The 20192-nt window shown below is 45.3% G+C and overlaps 1 protein-coding gene across 1 annotated transcript; it reads right to left on the minus strand.

Moving 5' to 3' along the window:
* Positions 1-898: 898 nt before the first annotated feature.
* LOC306853061 (tripartite motif-containing protein 16-like) lies at positions 899-18335 on the minus strand. Its single transcript, XM_079390231.1, has 7 exons — positions 17698-18335; positions 6423-6518; positions 6142-6342; positions 5379-5535; positions 5191-5238; positions 4741-4982; positions 899-1337 (listed from the first exon to the last, which is right to left on the minus strand). Exons 1-7 carry the CDS (start codon positions 18268-18270, stop codon positions 1056-1058), a joined length of 1599 nt encoding a protein of 532 aa, XP_079246357.1. The 5' UTR covers positions 18271-18335; the 3' UTR covers positions 899-1055.
* Positions 18336-20192: the final 1857 nt, after the last annotated feature.

Raw genomic sequence — 20192 nt, forward strand, 5'->3', positions numbered from 1 at the left:
TTCTCATCACGCTGTGTGAAATACAGACTGAATGGCAGCTCAAAACCGCTGTATGAGCCATATGATACGCAAACTACACCTCTTTGCTGGAGAAAAGAAGCCAGTGTTACACTAATAGCCTAATGTTTTGATGGACGACGATTGTAATCAAGGTAAAGATGATTACAGTGGCATATAGGAGACGTGCGTTAGGCACTGGTGTGTCTATTATTATTGATGCGCAAACGAACCTTGTCTGTGCGCTCTCGGTGCACTGATCACTATAAAATCATATATAGTATATTCACGTAGTTGAATACAGTGAGTGTTTTATAAAGGATGTTTGAGAATTTTGTGAGCATCAGTGGTGTTCATGTACAAATGGGCATCAGTTGCTCCAAACAGAATGGTTTCATTTTTCTTTTGTAGTTTGGTGTGTTTAGTGATTCTGAATGGATGCGTATAGTAGTTTATATGCAGTCCTTTGGCATCTCCCTGTGGTGTTGTTTGGTATGGCAGGTTGGCTTGTGCTTATATCTTAAAATTACTGTGTAATTGAGCTATACTTTTAAGTTGTATAGAATATCCTCTGTGCCATTTTTGCAAAAAAGAACATGGAATGCTTAAATCTGTCTTAAATTTATTTTGTTTAAAAAAATTAGATGCAATTGAAAAGTAATAAATATAAAGGTTTTAGTAAATAGAAAAGTTTGGGCTTGCAGTATTGATTTGGAGAGGAGGGGGTCTTGGAGTTAAAAAGGTTGAGAACTATTGCTTTAAGTAAATGCAGGCACAGTTCTACAGGAATATTATTTTATTATTATAATTTTTTTATTAAAAATTTAATTAATGCAATATTAAGATACATTCCAACAAGCTTTTTTATTCTTTTATTTTATATGTATTTTATTGTTTATTTATATTAAATTTGGTAGATCTCAGTGAGTTTCTCATTTGAAAAGTAGATCCCGACACAAAAAAGTGTGGGCACCCCTGCTCTATTACATCTCACTGTGACTTTATCATGCAGCTCAAAGCATTATGGGTAGAATCTCTCATCAGTCTATCCTGATTCATCAACACAGTTTCACTGATGATCCAGAACCAATATAAAACCCAGCATAGAGGGTCTGAGTGAATGTGGTCTGGACTGTGTGGATGAGGCTCATTGTGTCAGAGACGCTGTAGAAGGACAGAGTTCCTGCTCCGTGATCCACAAACACTCCTATTCTCCTGCTGATGGACTTTACAGGGAGATCGGTCTCTATCTTATTGTGTCTGAATGAGTAACTGGAGCGAGAGCAGATCAAACTCCAGGACTGATCATTATTTCCAAACAAACACTTATTGCCCCGTCCCTTTTCAAATTCAAATTTTATTTGTCACATACATATACATACGTAGTACGACATGTAGTGAAATGTATTGTACGACTGTCCAACAAATTGTCCAACAAAATTAGAAAAACCTCAAGTTTACAAAAATACAAATAGAAAAAGTACAGTAACCATATATACAGAATAAACTAGCAATAAAATAAAATAACAAATAGATATGAGAATAAAAAATAGAATATGATTCTATATAGATTCTATAAAAAGTAAAGTGTATGTCAGTGATAAAGTGTCCGTGTGCTGTGCTGTGCAGTGCAGTAAAGTGTATAAGTGAGTAAAAGGATACTAAAGACAAAGACAAATGGTATGTAAGTCCCACTCATTTATCCTTCCGTACCTTCTACAAATTAGTGCAGATTGTACTTGAAAAATGTGCAAAGTGGAAGTGTGGGGTGATGTGATTAGAGTGGAGAGTGGTTTAGACTCCGAATGGCCTGCGGGAAGAAGCTCCTCCTCATTCTCTCTGTGTTCGCCTTCATGGAGCGGAAGCGTCTCCCTGAACGCAGCAGAGAAAAGAGTCCATTGTTGGGATGGCTGAGGTCCTTCACTATCTTCCTGGCCCTGGTCAGGCACCGCTTGCTGTAGATGTCCTGCAGGTTAGGGAGCTCGGTGTGAATGGTACGTTCCGCTGAACGCACCACCCTCTGGAGGGCTCGTCTGTCCTGCATAGTGCAGTTCCCGAACCAGGAAGTGATGCTGCCCGTCAGGACGCTCTCGATGGTGCAGGTGTAAAAAGTCTTAAGCACCCGAGAGGGAAGTCTAAAGTCCTTTAAGCGTCTCAGATGGTACAGACGCTGCCTGGCCTTCTTCACCAGGGTGCTGGTATGACAGGACCAAGTCAAGTCCTGCGTGATGTGAACACCCAGGTATCTGAAGCTGTCCACTCTCTCCACTGGAGTCCCGCTGATCGTGATCGGCTGGTACGACCGCTCCTGCTTCGTACTGAAGTCCACTATCAGCTCCTTAGTTTTGCTGATGTTCAGGTGTAGACTATTCACCTGGCACCAACTCTCCAGGTTCTTAATCTCCTGTATGTAGGCCGTCTCGTCGTTGTCTGAGATCAGGCCCAACACAACAGTGTCATCAGCAAACTTAATGATGGTGGTGGAGTTGGAAGTGGCCACACAGTCATAAGTGTACAGTGAGTACAGCAGGGGGCTCAGAACACAACCTTGAGGGGCTCCGGTGCTTAGGGTGATGGAGGATGAGGTGTGTTTACCCATCCGTACGGCTTGCTGTCTGTCCTTCAGGAAGCTGGAGATCCATTGGCACAAGGATGTGCTGAGACCAAGGACCTCCAACTTGGAGGTGAGTGTGGAGGGAATTATGGTGTTAAACGCTGAACTGTAGTCCACAAACAGCATTTTTACATAATTCCCTTTTCTGCAGTCCAGGTGACTTGTTGTGGTGTGGAGGAGGTGTGAGATGGCATCCTCCGTGGAGCGGTTATGTCTGTATGCAAACTGTAGTGGATCCAGTGTGTCTGGTAGTGATGCAATGATGAAGTCTCTGACCAGTCTCTCAAAGCACTTCATCACCACTGATGTGAGGGCTACAGGGCGATAGTCGTTTAGGCAGGTGGGCTGCGGTTTCTTGGGGACAGGAACAATGGTGGACTGCTTAAAGCATGAGGGGACTATGGACTGTTCCAGGGAGAGGTTGAAGATCTCGGTGAACACCGGTGCTAGCTGGTCAGCGCAGGCCTTCAGAACCCGACCTGTGATGCCATCTGGTCCTGCTGCCTTCCTGATGTTCACTCTCTTGAATGCCCTCCTCACGTCATGCTCCGTGATGGTGAATACGTTGTCCTCACCGGCTTCCTCAGCGTGCATGCAGTTAGCACTGCTAGCGCCGTTAGCGTGATTAGCTGCAGCCTCGAAGCGAGCATAAAAAGTGTTCAGCTCGTCAGCCAGAGAGGCGTCCGCATTCCCCGATCTGGAGGGTGGTGTTTTATAGTCCGTGATGGTTCTAAGTCCCTGCCACAGGCTCCTAGAGTCGCCATGTTGGAATTGCGACTCTAGTTTCCTCCCGTAGCGCTGCTTCGCCTCCTTCACCGATCTGCGCACGCTGTAAGATGCAGCCTTGTAATCATCCATGTTCCCGGTGATGAGCCCTGTGTTGTAGGCAGCGGAGCGGGATCTCAGGGCGTCGCGGATGGTTTTATCCACCCACGGCTTCTGGTTGGGAAACGTCCTGATGATGGTTTTCTGCACCGTATCATCCATTAGTTTCTCTATAAATCCCACAACCGCTTCCGTAAACAAGCTGACGTCATCAGAGCTGCGCCGGAACATGTCCCAGTCTGCGTCATCTAGCGCGTCCTGCAGAGCGGCCACCGATTGGTCCGTCCAGCGTTGGACCTCCCTCTGCACCGGGGCTTCCTGTTTCAGCCTCTGTTTGTAAACAGGCATGAGGAAGATGGCGGCGTGGTCCGATTTCCCAAACGGTGGTTGTGACTGTGCCTTGTAGCTGTTCTTGTATGGGGTGTAACAGTGATCTAATGTCCTTTCGCCCCTGGTGGGGCAGCTGATGTGCTGATGGAAGTTCGGCAGTGCACGCTTGAGGTTGGCACTGTTGAAATCTCCCAAAACAATGAATGCGGCGTCCCGGTGCTGTGTCTGGTGAAGGTGTAGTGTTTCATGTAAATCCCATATCGCAGTGTCCGTGTCCGCTTGAGGTGGAATATAAACGGCACTGACGATGACCGAGCTAAATTCCCGAGGGAGATAAAAAGGGCGACATTTGATGGTCAGAAGTTCAAGATTCGGTGTGCAGGAGCGTGAGAGGGGAACAATGCTCGCGCCGTCACACCAGTGTTTGTTCACCATCAGACATACTCCACCTCCCCTAGTCTTCCCCGAGTCCAGCGTTCTGTCCATGCGGTAAACCGAGAAGAACTCGGCCGGCTGGATGGCGTGGTCTGGTACCGCTGGGTTCAGCCATGTCTCGGTGAAGCAGAGAAGGTTGCAGTCCCGAATGTCCCTCTGGAACCTGACTCTTGCCCTGAGGTCATCGAGTTTGTTATCCAGCGACTGGACATTGGCGAGCAGGACACTTGGTAAGGGAGCGCGGTGTGCGCGAGCCCTCAGCCTGTTCCTGACGCCGGCTCGTTTCCCTCGAGGACGCCGGTACGGGTCGGGTCCTTTGTTCCTCCTCAGGATCTCGCTTGGCCAGGATGGGTCCGGGTTCAAAATCGGCGAAAGGTTAGTGCATTGTGCACCAATAGAAATAAGAGTGGCCCTGTCGTATGTAAGAATGGCCATCTTACAAAAAGAAACCGGTGTTTATAGTTAACAATACGAAAAAATAACAAAAAAAGACAAAGTTTGGTCGGAGCAGTCGTGACGGCAGCCGATCTCACCGGCGCCATCCTGCTGATGCTCTGATATGACACTGATATACGCACACCTCTATCTCCACTCCAGTCCAGCTCCCAGTAACAGCGTCCACACACACTCTCTCTACACAAAACCTGCTGATACACATCAAATCTGTATGGATGATCAGGATACGACTGGAGTGTGTCAGTGTTAGTAATCACTCTGTTGTTCTCAGACAGACGGAGGAGTTTATTCACTGTGTTCAGATCCAGAGTGAGCTGATGGGAGTCTGATGGAGATAAAACACATCAGAATCAGGAATTATGAATCTGTTTGATCTTTTCATGTAGATGAACTCTTCATGTTCAGCGTATCATCAGTGGCTCAGTACAGATGACCAGATAACTGTGCTAATCATCATTTACATCAATTATAAAACTCTTCTTTCTCCTTCTACAGGAAGAACATGAACTCAGTAAGTTTTCTTACTGACTTACATTGTAGGAAGTGGTTCCTGGTCCTGGGATCAATGTTGGTGAATGTGACTGTGGAAATCAACAGACATAAACAGCGTGATTCTCATGATCCTGCATCCATTCCTAACACATTTCTAATATGATGTTCTCCATGATATGAGATGATGATGGACTCATTTCTGACAGGAGATGAATCTCCAGGACTTTACCTCTGTCTGAGATCTTCTTGAGATCCTCTTTGCAGAAATCCTCCAGTTTGTCTCTCAGCTGATGGACAGATTCTCTCAGAGCATCAGAAGAGAAGAGAGAACTGAAGAGATCATTTATGTCTGTAGATTCAGGAGGTGCTGAGAGAGACTGGGAACTCTACAGAAAACAGAAATCAAAACTCATCAGCTCCACACTTCACCCAATAACCTGCACCAACATCAGATTTGTGTGTCTCTTGTTGACTTGATTGATCTTTAGTAACTCTCTGAAATTCAGCACTTTCACAGCATCAGCTTCATTCTTCTCATATTCATTAAATCACATTAGAGCTACAGATTCTAGTGTTTGCCACTTACACTCTATGTGAACTTTCTAGGAAACAGTTTGGATGATAAAACATTTGCTAAGAACATAAATGTCCATCTAACAGCTCAAACACATCAATGGAGTCTCGTAGGGTTGAGTAGATTTGGTCAGGAAAAGCAGCTCAAAGGCTACAATTAGATTGACCATTATTCACAACCTTAAAAAAAATCAGTTTTATCAGGTTTAAAGATCGCCTGATCCAGTTTTGATGAATGTTACTCAGAATCAGTATTATCAAGTTCACTGATTCATATTGTAATAAATCAGAAGGAAAAATTCGTTTAAAAGTGAAAATGTTAGTGAAATTTTGAACTGTTGGTGGCACTTCGTTGTGAGTCTGGTGTCACAGCAGGATCTGCTCAAGTCGATGATCCTGTTCTTCTAGATCTGTGTTACCTGCAGGAACTGGATGTGATCCTGTGTGTGTGAAAGCTGCTCCAGCTCAGCGTCTCTCCTCCTCAGATCATTGATCTCCTGCTCCAGTCGCTCCAGTCGTCCTTCAGCTCGACTCACTGCTTGCTTTTCCTGATCTATGATGGAGCGGATGAGCTCAGTAAAGATCCTCTCACTGTCCTCCACTGCTGTCTGTGCAGAGCGCTGTTAGGACACACAGTGATTCAGGCTTCAGTGAGTCTGAACTGAGACTGAGACAAACTTCTCTTCTTCTCCAGACTCACCTTATGAGACTCCACAGCCTCTCTCAGCTGCTGGAGATCTTTCTCTCTCTGCTGGATTCTCTGCTGGAGCGTCTTCTGCGTCTCCTTCAGCTGCTTCTGCAGGACAAACAGATGATAGTGAATGTCACAGAAAACTACTGGCACTAAATCATCAAGAGAACAGATGAATCAGTAAAAGTTGAGCTGATAACTAATGGCTGTAGGTTCAAACTCCAGAAGTGATGATCGGTTACAATCATTATACATTTGGCGGAATTCGGTAGTGATGTCGTTGAGACCGCGGTAGTCAGTGCATGCTCTGAGACCACCATCTTTCTTTTTAACAAAGAAGAACCCAGAGGAAGTGTGTAACCTAGATGGCCTAATGAAGCCCTCCTATATACAATCAGGTCCATATATATTTGGACACAGGTGTAGCATGTCTGGACCAGGACGCCGTCACACAAATACCACACACAGGATGAGATCCAGCTTTGGTTTTAATCTGCAACAGGAGAATTAATCTGTGGATCACAGGCGACAGTATCTCCCTGTCTGGTACACACAGAGTTGTTTGCAGGGAGAGCAACGGTACATGCGTTCATTAGCCTCGTAACAGGTAGACTGAGACCATTACAATCAAATTAACAAAACAAAAACAATGAATTACATGTAAATAAAACTGATTACAATATACAGACTTGTGTCTTTCTTATGATACATGAATATACTTATTAATATATGAATATATGTATATGTATATATATATATATATATATATATATATATATATATATATATATAGTGACGAGTCGGCTGCGCTAGACAGCGCAGTTGGGCAACACCTGACGACGTCATCCCCTCTCGCTTGCAAGAAGCCGTGGAGCCCGCACGGGGACGGAGGACAACGGGGACAGCCTCCCAGCCACCAAAGGAGTAAGTGATGTTCTGTTTATTTGCCACTTTACCCTGTGGTTGGTTGAGGCTGTCGACTGATACCCGGTTTCTCTGTCCCGGTTCCGGCGCGGTGCGAGAGGGAGAGTTGCCCGGAGAGGAATTCCTGCCCCGCCCACTCCGACCGCTGGAGCCTGGTTGAGGAAGGTAGCACTCCTGCATGGGCAGCGACCCTAGGACGGGGATGTCGCTTGGGGGGGGGGGGGGGATGGGACGAGTCGGCTGCCTCCCCCCTTATTATCATCACCACCCCGTCCCGTATTCGCCGCCCTTCACCAGGCTCCCGACGGGAGTGGGTGTGTGAGAGAGGAGGGGCGCTGAAACAGCCAGGGCTATCGGCGTGTGATGAGGCGCACCTGATGTGGCTAGAGCCTCATCACCGCCGCCGTTTAAATACAGAGCGCGCCTCTCCTCGGGAGACCGGTCTCTTCCCCGTGCATGCACGCTGGTGTCCTCGTGGGTCCAGGAAGGGCACGTCGAGTAGGAAGACTGCCGCACCCGTTACGGCTGACGGGCCAGGATGCTGGGCTGTTTAATCCCCCAGAAGCTCCGGGGGCCAAGGAGTAGGACGAAGCCGCTGGAAGAAGCCGCCGCCACTCGCTCCCGGACCCGAGAGGGGAGCGCGTGCGGCCACCGGACTCCGCCCCTTCCCTGGACCCTTCCCTCCTGAACACTGCCCTCCTTCACAAGCTCCGCAGCACGACGAGGACACCAGATCCCCTGTTTATTTTGGACACTTTTTCCCCTTGGACACTATTTGGATTATTATTGTTTAATAAAAACCTCTCCGAGGCCTGACACCACACCCACTGTGTCTGTCGTTTGCTCCTCCCGCCACAATATATTATTAATATATATGTTAGTGCCGTCAAACGATTAATCGTGATTAATCGCATCCAAAATAAAAGTTTTTGTTTACATAATATATGAACATGTACTGTGTATATTTATGTATATATAAATACAAACACATGCATGTATATATGTAAGAAAAATATTTTATATTAAATATATTTATATATAATATCAAATATAAATATATAAATGTATATACATGTAAATATTTTCAAAATATATTGTATGTGTTTGTATTCAAACAACATCCAAACAATAGGTAGAACGGAGCATAACCTGTGGATTTGTGTGCGGTACAGTTATACACAAAGGTCAGTGTCTGGAGCGACTGTGACCACTTCTCCTTAGACCTTGGTGGGAGTGCTCTGATCATGCTGCCCAAGGTTCTATTGAACCGCTCAACAAGGCTGTTTCCCATGGGATGGTGAGCAGTTGTTCGGGACTTTTTTCCCCCGGCGACCTGCAGAAACTCTCGGATCAGATGGCTCTCAAAATTAGCCCCCTGATCCGTGTGAATCCTGTCAGGGAAGCCATACACACAAAAATATCGGCCGTGCTACCTGCTTTGCTGACTGGTCATGACACAGGACAGCATGAGCCATCTGGGAAAATGGTCAGTTACGATCAACACATGCACACTGCGGCCTTTGGAGCTTTCCGCAGTCCAAAAATCAATGCATACCAGCTCCATCGGACTCTATGTTTTCACGCTCTCTAGTGGGGCTCTGCCTTCGGGCTCGGGTGTTTTACTGACGGTGCTGTGCTTGCAACACTTCACATAACTGTGAACATCATGTTCCATCCCGACCCAAAAGAACCTTTGTCTTGCCAGGTGCTACTTTAGTTCTACTTTGGCCCTGGTGCCCAGCTTCATCGTGGATGCCTGTCATGACCTGGGTGACTAAAGAAGATGGGACAACGTACTGTAACCATTTCTTTTCCCGTCATGTTATCTTTGTTTACGCAGTACAGTACACCATCAAGTATTTTCTACTTGTCCTGTTGCTTCAAGACTCTGAGTACCTTATACATCTCGCCAGCACGCTCACAGCGAGAAGCTCTCTTGCCCCTGTTGACGTAAAAAAGGACCCTTGACAGACAAGGATCATTCTGTTGTCTGTCTCTTAGTTCATCCAATGAACAGACTGGTAATGGGCATTGCCCAAGAGGCAACGAATGCTGAGTGTCTTGGACAGTCCAGGACATTGCTCTCGATTCAACTCCTGCTTCCCAGTCACTATGACCCTCTAACACTGCAGACATCTCAGCACTAGAATGTGGACAACGGCTTGGTGTTACACAAGGAGGACCTTCAATGCTCTGGATTCCAGCACTAAGCCTAAATGCATCCTGCACTATGTCTCTATCAAACTGTTCCGCTTCCACGAGCAATGCACGGTAGAGCTCATTCAGCAGCCTCTGACTGACCCGGTTATGTACGAAGGGTTGACGACTTAAAGCATCGGCCACTATATTCTTACTGCCAGGTATGTACTTGATGCTGAAACTATAGAGTGCTAACTTGGAGACCCATCTCTGCTCACACACGTCAAGTTTAGGCTTAGTGAGAATGTAAGTTAAGGGATTCTTGGCCGTCCATACGACAAAATCATGGCCTTTCAGCCAGTGGCTGAATTTGTCACAGGCAGATCACTTCAAAGCCAAGAACTCTAAGCGGTGAGCAGGATACCTGGCCTGACCACGCGTAAGGGCTTTGCTAGCAAAAGCAATTGGCGGTGCCCTAGTCTCACCCTCTGCTATCGGCAACAACACAGCACCCAACCCATCCAAGAATGCGTCAGTGGACAAAATAAATGGCTGGCGAAAATTAGGATGTGTCAGTACAACTGTTACAGAGGAGGCTCCCGTACCGCCTCCTCTGATCCACCAGAGGGAACCGTCAATTTTAGTCAGTTGCCATTCGGACTCCATTTCCCATCATCCCTCATACCTGGGACTGATCACGCCACACACCTGCACCTCATTTACACACACACACATATAAGCCACACTTTCACTCAGACACTTTGCGAAGTCTTGATTTGCCCCGGCCATAATTTCTGAGCATTCTACCTGTGTTTGTTTTCTTGGTTTGACGTTGGACTGTTCTCCCATTTCTCTGATTGTTTGCCACCTGCCCCGACCCGGATTGTTTATACTGGACTGTGTTTGTTTGCCGCCTGCCCTGACCTCACGTCTGTTTTACGACTCTGTCTCTGTTTTGCCTCTTGTTGTTCTGCCTGCTGGTGTTTGACCCTGTACTGCCTTACTATTCTTAATAAAGCTGCAAATGGATCCAAACCTCTCTAACATGTCGCAACAGAAGACTTCGCCAACTAGCAATCCAGCAGCACTCATGCAATTCTCTACCGAGCTCTTGCAACACGCCTTGCATCACCACCAGTTAAACCGGCTTACCACTTTGACCGAGGAACTGGTCAAGGCACTACAAGGGCTGAATGTATCACCACCCACGACCATCTCACCCACCGCCGAACCGCAGCAGCTCTCCACCCACTCAGGTACCCTCAATAAGTCCACGACTCGCCTTCCCAGAGAAATTTGCTGGAGAACCTACCAAATGCAAGGGCTTCCTACTCCAATGCTCACTCTTCGTTGACCAACAACCCTTACTATTCCCCACAGACTCAAGCCGCATTGCCTTTGTATGCTCACTACTCACAGGGAAAGCATTAGAGTGGGTCACCGCGGTCTGGAGGATGGATGGCTCATCTTTCCCCACTTTTGATATGTTTCGGCAGCAGTTTCACGATGTGTTTGAACACTCAGCTGATGGAAGGAGTGCGGGTGATCAGCTACTAACTCTTTCTCAAGGGAAAGGGCCCGCCGCTGAGTATGCACTGTCTTTTCGAACCCTCGCGGCTCAGACTAACTGGGTGGAGGACACCTTGAAGCTATTGTTTCGGAGAGGCTTGAATTTGGAATTACAGTCGGAGCTGGCCTGTCGAGATGAGGGGAGGAGTTTGAGTGAGTTTATCGATCTTACCATCCAAATCGACAATCTGATCCACTCTCGACGCGCCCCATGAACCACACATTTACATTTACATTTATTCATTTAGCTGACGCTTTTATCCAAAGCGACTTACAATTGCTACATATGTCAGAGGTCGCACGCCTCTGGAGCAACTAGGGGTTAAGTGTCTTGCTCAGGGACACATTGGTGTCTCACAGTGGATTCGAACCCAGGTCTCTCACACCAAAGGCATGTGTCTTATCCACTGCGCCATCACCACCACCCACCACACCTCGCTACATGCCTGAAACCGTCACCACAACCGAACCCATGCAGCTGGGATTCACTCACATCTCACCCGAGGAACGAGAACGCCGCATGCAGAATCAGCTGTGCCGCTATTGCGGTCAAGCTGGTCATATGAAGCTCTCCTGCCCGGTTCGCCCATCGTCCAGTTCTCGATCGGTAAGTACTAATGTCACAACCCCCACATCAAGCATTAAACTGCCAGCCACTTTGGTAATTCAAGGCAACGTAATCACCACTACGGCACTGATAGATTCTGGAGCGGCTGGTAACTTTGTGTCGCATGACTTTGCACTGCAACATAAGATGAAATTAACTCCCTGTAACTCTCCCATGGTAGTGGAGGCGTTAGACGGCTGCCCTCTTGGAGAGGGGAGAGTGGTGCGCTTCCCGGAGGCGTTCAAGTTACAGATCGGAACCCTGCACTCTGAATTCATCCAGTTCTACGTCATCCATTCACCCAATCATGCTATCATCCTCGGATTGCCATGGCTGCGCACACACAACCCGCAGATCTCTTGGAGAGAGGGGCAAATCCTTCAATGGGGCACTACATGCCAAGAATGCTGCCTGTCTAAGATTCCTAAAGCTTCCACTAACACATCTTCTCTGACTGCTCAGAACCCAGATAACACCAAACTGCCACCCGAATACACTGATCTTAGCGAGGCCTTCAGCGCAAAGAAGGCCTCCCAGCTCCCAAATCACCGTTCAGTCGATTGTGCCATAGATCTGATGCCTGGCTCCACTCCCCCCAAAGGCAGAATCTTCCCATTATCTCAACCAGAGTCTGAAGCCATGAAACACTACATCGAGGAGGAGTTAGCTAAGGGCTTCATCAGGCCATCAACTTCCCCAGCCTCAGCAGAGTTCTTCTTTGTGAAAAAAAAGGACGGAGGACTTCGACCATGCATCGACTAGCGAGGCCTCAACGAAATCAGTCAAATTCCGCTATCCATTGCCACTAGTCCCAGCCACATTAGAACAGCTCCGTCAGACCAAGTATTACACCAAACTCGAACTACGTAACACCTACAACCTGATTCACATCCGAGTGGGTGACGAATGGAAGACCGCATTCTCCACCACTAGTGGGCACTATGAATCCCTGGTTATGCCCTTCGGCCTTGCCAACAGTCCATCAGTCTTTCAGTCTTTCATGAATGACATCTTCCGTGACATGCTCGACAGATGGGTAATCGTCTATATCGACGACATTTTGATATATTCCAACACCTGGGAGGAACACATTCGCCACGTCAGGTCCGTATTGGAACATCTCATACAATACCAACTTTACGCTAAAGCAGAGAAGTGCGAATTCCATCAAACCAGCATCTCATTCCTCGGGTACATTATCAGCCAGGAGGGGGTAGCAATGGACGAAAAGAAGGTCAAGGCAGTTCTCGAATGGCCACAACCCCAGACAATCTAGGAACTGCAACGTTTCCAAGGTTTCGCAAACTTCTACAGGAGATTCATCTGAGATTTCAGTAAGATCGCTGCACCCTTAACAGCCATGACTAAACTCCACTCGATTAACATGGTCTTCAGAGTCACGCCAGGCGTTCCACGAACTAAAAACTCGCTTCACTTCTGCACCCATCCTCCGACATCCTGAACGAGAGTTCATTGTCGAGGTCGACACCTCTAACACAGGCGTAGGCGCTATGTTGTCCCAACGTCGATGTACCCGTGCGCCTTTTCCCCCGCAAACTCACGGCCACAGAACAGAACTACGACGTAGGCAACCGCGAACTGTTGGCCATGAAATTGGCGCTTGAGGAGTGGCGACATTGGCTGGAGGGAGCTGCTCACCCCTTCTTTGTTCTCACGGATCACAAGAATCTGGAATATCTGCGGTCAGCTAAACGTCCGAATCCTCGTCAAGCCAGGTGGGCACTATTCTTCACAAGATTTTGATTCACAGTCAAGAAAAATTCCAAAGCCGACGCCCTCTCTCGTCAAACTGAGAGGGCAGCCCAAACTATCAGCAACGACAACATAATTCCCAAAAGGATTCTTGTGGCCCCAGTACAATGGGACATCATGACCGAGATAGAACATCTAAACCTCCAAGATCCACCACCACCAGAATGTCCAGCTAATCTCACATATGTCCCTGAACCCCTCCGACCACGATTACTTGCTCAAGTGCACACAACGCCCAGTTCAGGCCATCCTGGGATCACAGCCAATCTGCTCAGGAACCGTTTCTGGTGGCCCTCTTTACTGACTGACACAACCAGATTTGTCCAGAATTGCGTCACATGCAACACCACTAAATCCCCTAGACAGCTCCCGGCCGGTCTGCTAAATCCACTTCCGACACCACGTCGATCCTTGGTCCCATATCGCCATAGACTTAATCACCGATCTGCCCAACTCTCAAGGTATCACCACCATACTCACCATAGTTGACCGTTTCTCCAAAGCCTGCCGCCTCGTCCCTCTGCCCAAGCTCCCCACGTCTCTTGAAACCACTGAACTGCTCTGTAATCATGTATTCCGCCTTTATGGCCTACCCAACGCAAGGAGCTCTGGGATCGAGCCCACATCCATCTCCAACATGCCTTACGAAGACAAGTGCACCAAGCCAACAGACATCGACGTCCTGGTCCCGAGTACGCTCCAGGCCAATGGGTATGGCTTTCAACGAAGGACCTACGTCTCCGACTCCCATGTAGAAAGCTCAGTCCCAGGTATGTTGGTCCCTTCAAAATTTCTTGACAGATAACTCCAGTATCATTTTATTTGGAACTGCCCTCTAATTATCGTATCTCTCCCACTTTCCATGTATCACTCCTGAATCCCGCTGGTGGTCCGAGAGGAGAGCCGGAGGAGGGAGCCCAACCGCAGACCCCCCTGCCTTTTCTGGTTGACGGCAAGGAGGCCTACAGAGTGCACGAGCTGCTAGACTCCAGACGCCGGGGCGGTACCCTCCAGTATCTGGTCGACTGGGAGGGGTTCGGTCCGGAGGAGCGTTCCTGGGTCAATGCAGGAGATATCCTAGACCCCACACTCTTTCACAGGATGCATCCGGAGAAGCTGGCCCCTCGACCACGGGGGAGACCACGCTTGCTTCCTCGCGTCAGGAGTCGCTCGCAGGGGGAGGGCTCTGTTACAGAGGAGGCTCCCGTACCGCCTCCTCTGATCCACCAGAGGGAACCGTCACCTGAATATTAGTCAGTTGCCATTCGGACTCCATTTCCCATCATCCCTCATACCTGGGACTGATCACGCCACACACCTGCACCTCATTTACACACACACATATAAGCCACACTTTCACTCAGACACTTTGCGAAGTCTTGATTTGCCCCGGCCATCATTTCTGAGCGTTCTACCCGTGTTTGTTTTCTTGGTTTGACGTTGGACTGTTCTCCCGTTTCTCTGATTGTTTGCCACCTGCCCCGACCCGGATTGTTTATACTGGACTGTGTTTGTTTGCCGCTTGCCCTGACCTCACGCCCGTTTTTTTGTCTCTTTCTCTGTTTTGCCTCTGCTGTTCTGCCTGCTGGTGTTGACCCTGTACTGCCTTACTATTCTTAATAAAGCTGCAAATGGATCCAAACCGCTCTGACGTGTCGCAACAACAACAGAATTCATCAGAGCAGCGTTCAGCATTTACCGGTACTGGAAAAGTACCAGTATATATTATATTTCAAACGGTACGATATCATAATTTTGCTCAATTCGATATTTCATACGCTGCAGTTGCAAAATGTTTCCCAAATTTCTGCGCAACCGGTAAATGTGACAACAGAACAATGCGATGGATCAAACAGATGAAAATATCAGCGCACCCGAAATTAATAAAGAGAACAATAGAAGTGAAATATGGCATTACTTTGAATACAAAACAGATGACAAAGATGAACGAACTGACCTTACTGCACCTGTATGCAAGCATTGCTATAGGCCTAAATCATGTTGCCACAGGAACACATACATCTTTTTAAGCATTTGTCGCTTGCTTATCCTGATCTTTTCAGAGAATTAAGAGATCGACAGGTGAGTGCATCATTCATAAAATCAGATTTAATTTTAACTTTTATTTACAACTCATCAACACGCATACAGATGTGATACAGTAAGCTCAAATGTGCATGTGTGACACGCTAGAACCAGTGAAGGTTTGGTCACGTAATATATGCATTTCATACAATCTAATATTAATTGGATTTGAATTGAGCAAGAGTTTTGCTATATTAATTTTAGTATCAATGATATGAAGGGAATGTATCTGACTCGCTGCCGATCGCTAATATGAAGCAGAGAGTGAGATTTATATTTAATGCTTTTTCTTTGGCTGAGTCTGAAATCTGAAAACAGTCTGAGAGAGAGAATAATAATAACGTGATTTTGAATATTACTTTGACTGTTAGAATAACACTTTACAATAAAGCAACATTTGTTGCCTTAATTGCGCAACTTCAGTGCTATTTCTTTCTTCAAACTCTAGTCAAAATGTAACCTATGTTCCCGGTAGGTTTTTTTTTTTAACATTTTGTTTGCACTATATGTGTTTGCACTGAAAAGATAAGAAGATTTGAATATATTTTCATCTTATTACTTCAGTTAGCCTATTTTTTTTTAAATGATAACCACTGATAACGCTCCCTCCCAATAACAAACACCTAAAGAAATGTTCCACTACTTTAACGTTGTACTCTCATAACTCATGAACAATTATAAGGACAAAATTTTGGACTTCATTAATTCAACCTTATTATGAAGCACATAGAATGTATAACAGTATAAACAGCATATAGAAAAAATAACAATTCAATATAGGAAACTAAAGAAAGCAAATTAAATTAAATTAAGCAAATTAATTATTTATATCAGTTACACAGGCACAGTCTTGATTATTTTAGAAGTTGACCAAAACATCTGTTACAAGTTACAGTTATATAATGAATATGTTATATAATAAGTCTTCTGTGACACGGAGTCAGCGGAGTGAGAATCGATCTGCAGCTTTATTTAAGAACAAGGTCAAACTGTACAGGGTCGAGACATGGCAATGAAAATGGTGGAGGCAAGACTGAATCATAAACGGAGACAGGCAATAGATCAGGGCAGGCAGCAGAGAAACAAATACAGGGAAACTGTCCAAGATCAAAGCACAGTATAACAATCCAGAAAGAAACGCTCAGAGATGATCACTGTAGCAAATCAAAACTTCGCAAAGGGTGTGAGTGTGTGGTGTGCTTATGTGTGTGTGTGATGAGATGCAGGTGTGAGTGCAATCAGTCCCAGGGCCTATGGGAAATGAAATCCAAATCGGGAAAGTCAATATTTGAGTGAGAGTACCCTCTGATGGTGCACAGGAGGCAGTACGGGAGCCCCACTTGTAACAGTGTTGTTGTCTGCCCTAGCTCCCTACAGATAACATAAATCAATCTGAATATCTGTCTGCTACATTTTAACTTTACAATAAATAATAATGTCCTTTAACATACAGTGTTTTGACTGACAAAAAGAATGGGGTGCTACTGATAGGCTAACATTTGCTGGCAGTTTGTTACTTACCTCTGCTAACAAAGACAATAGGTTTAACTACATTTCATTGCTTCTTCTGGCCACTTCTTCTCCTTTCTCCATTCCCACACACTGATTACTGTTTGAAACCATTTGATGGAAGTGAGGAACAAATGTGAGCGAAACGTATAGCACACTGCCAGTCAAAACCGATTCATTATTGAATGTTGAATTCTGAAATGATCACTTTGGCTCACTGGGCAGGCAATAATATAAAATAATAATAAATTAAAATAATAATAATTAGAAAAAAAAACAGGGCAGTGGGCCAAATCAGCCGCCAGGCCACTGGCTTCACACTAACAGTGTTTCTGCTGTGTAATTAAGATGAACAAATTAAAGCTATGAATGACTGAAATAATCTGGATTCAGTCAGATTTACTGAATAGAAACTTGTCTGTCACTGCATTTAACTTGCATTTTGACTGATGGAAGTGTTTATTTTTCAAAGAACGAGTGAATATTTCACTATTTTATGATGCTTAAGCTCTGTATTATGAAATATTGTGTTGATAAAGGTTTATCGTGCATTTTCAGTAAACAGTGAAGCTGTTCCGCTGCCGTGTTCAGTGTGAATGCTGTCAGCTGTTATGGGTGCCGATATAAACATAGGAAACGAGTGTCAGCAATACTTCATCAGTGTCTAGTTTTAATTACCTGTTTCTCTGTCCTCTGTGCTGCAGCTGATACAGTGTTGTGGTTTTTATGTTCATCCATCGTACACAGCACACATATACATTTCTGATCAGTGCGACAGAAAACCTCAAGGAGCTTCTCATGTTTCTGGCAGATCATCTCCTGCAGTCGTCCAGTGGCTTCAGTCAGATTGTGTCTCTTTCCTTTAAACCAACTCTCATGTTGTTTGAGGTGATTCTGACAGTAAGAGTTCAGACACATGAGACAGGACTTAACGGCTTTGTATTTTCTTCCAGTACAGACGTCACACTGCACATCTCCAGCTCCAGCGTAACAGTCAGCAGAGAGTTTGGTCTTCTTCAGTTTCTCCACCACTTCAGCCAGCATGGTGTTTCTAGCTAAAGCAGGTCTTGGACTGAAGGTCTGTCTGCACTGAGGGCAGCTGTAGACTCTCATCTGATCCTCCTGATCCCAGCAGCCTGTAATACAGCTCTTACAGTAACTGTGTCCACAGGGAATGGCCACTGGATCCTTCAGGAGATCCAGACACACTGCACACAAGAACTCATCCTGAGAAAATCTGGCTTCTGCCATTTTGCTGCATAAAAACAGAGACACAAACACACAACAGCTTAACTACACTTTAGTTTCTCTTTTCCGGAAGTCATGTGTTTCCTGCTTCTGTGTTTGAGTGATGTGTCTAAAATAGGCATGTATGTGAGACTGTAAAGCAGTTTTTTCAATCTCAGTCACTCACTCATTCTTGCATATGTGGTTTACAAGGAGTCTCCATAGGATTAATGGTTTTTCTATTGTAGAAACTGTATTTCCTATTCCCTTACCCTAACCCTACACCTAAACCTACATCTCACACATTCACATTAACCCTCTGGGGTCGACAAACGCGGATACGCATTTTGTAACGCCGAAAATAACTTAAATTACAATTTTAGTTTTGATCATACAGATAAAAGCAATACATCAATCGAATCTGTAAAGGGGTCTACGTTTATTTGTATACACGCATAATAACAACAAAATTGTGTGCATTTTTAAAATAAAGAAAACAAACGGTGTGCTGTCTACCGCCTTGGTCTGCATGATCTTCATTTAGAAACACGTCATTAAGTGTGTTCAACTTGAAGCGGCGCTGCGCAGAATGATCAGTGTATGACATCAAAGTATTGCGAGAGCGATTCGAAAGCTTAAGGATCTGTCTGCTGTCTTATCGCTCTCACTGTACTTTGATGTCATTCTACACAGCACGGCTTCAAGTCGGACGCACCTATTAAAATGAACTGAAACTCAGCAAATACTCCACAAACAGGCATGAGAGATATACACATTAACAAAATTATAAACGCAACATTTTTGTTTTGGCCTCCATTTTTCAGAGCTGAACTCAAAGACCTAAGACTTTTTCTATGTACACAAAAGGCCTATTTCTCTCAAATATTGTTCACAAATCTGTCTAAATCTGTGTTACTGAGCACTTCTGCTTTGCCGAGATAATCCATCCACCTCACAGGTGTGGCATATCAAGATGCTGATTAGGGCAAAAACAAAAGGATTGCGTTTATAATTTTGTTCAGTGTATCTATAGAAAGCTTAAATTGTCTACTTTTAATCTAAGCAAGTCTTATCGAAAACACATATTCTGTGATAAAGTAATCCATATGAAACCAATGCGATGTCCAGTCTTTCACGTCTCCATTCATTATCTCTAATGCGACCACACCCACGCACTGAGCACGCTATAGATATTATAATTGTAGAAGCTCACGGCATGTAAACGCCCAGATCACAGCAAACAAAGCAGCGAGAATTTACCTCAAGTTCATCTCGGCTACTGTTCACTTCGCGCTGAGAGGAATAAGACAGAATTCACCTCAGAAAAAGACGCGATAAACGGAAAAAGACAGAATTTAGCTCATACTGAGAGGAATAAGCTTTGGATTACTTCAGAAAAGAAGTATGGGTAATGCTTTAGATTATAGCCCGCAATGTACCGCGTAATTAGACAGAATTTACAGCGTACCTATTTGTAACTACAGAGTACCTCCACAGTACCTACTCGTAGGTATAAGGGAACAATATGCAATGTTTGGGGAATAAGGGGGTAATAACCTGCGGAATTATAAATCATTTATACTGTAAGTATTTTATAACTAAAACATTTATAACTAATAACATGCAAGGGTGTATGTTTGCATAGTAGTTAAGAAAAATATTGTAGTACATTTTATTCTACTTGCCTCAAACCACATACGGAAGCTCAAGTGCACCAACAGCACTACAGCTATAAAAAAAAAACATCAATTCTGTAAATGTACATGTATGTTATGATGGTATATTTATATGCTACATCCTGGGAGCAGCTGGAAACAGGTAATCTAGTTTTACACTACAGCACCTCAATGGACATTATTCGCTGCTGAGATGACCATATGCAATGCTCTTTTATCAGCTAAATTTTCGTATAAATTTTTAAACCAAATCATAGCAGAAACTCATTA

The sequence above is a fragment of the Barbus barbus genome, assembly GCF_936440315.1.
Source record: "Barbus barbus genome assembly, chromosome: 33".
Taxonomy (NCBI): Eukaryota; Metazoa; Chordata; class Actinopteri; order Cypriniformes; family Cyprinidae; genus Barbus; species Barbus barbus.

What these genes read in the sequence shown, in the direction of transcription:
- LOC306853061 (XM_079390231.1), bottom strand. Translation starts at nt 18,270, where the DNA reads ATGGCAGAAGCCAGATTTTCTCAGGATGAGTTCTTGTGTGCAGTGTGT. An exon ending in AGGCTGTGGAGTCTCATAAG is followed by an intron (nt 6,343 to 6,422) that starts GTGAGTCTGGAG and finishes GTGTCCTAACAG; the next exon opens with CGCTCTGCACAGACAGCAGT. An exon ending in ATCAGAGCATCAGCAGGATG is followed by an intron (nt 1,338 to 4,740) that starts GCGCCGGTGAGA and finishes GAATTTGAAAAG; the next exon opens with GGACGGGGCAATAAGTGTTT.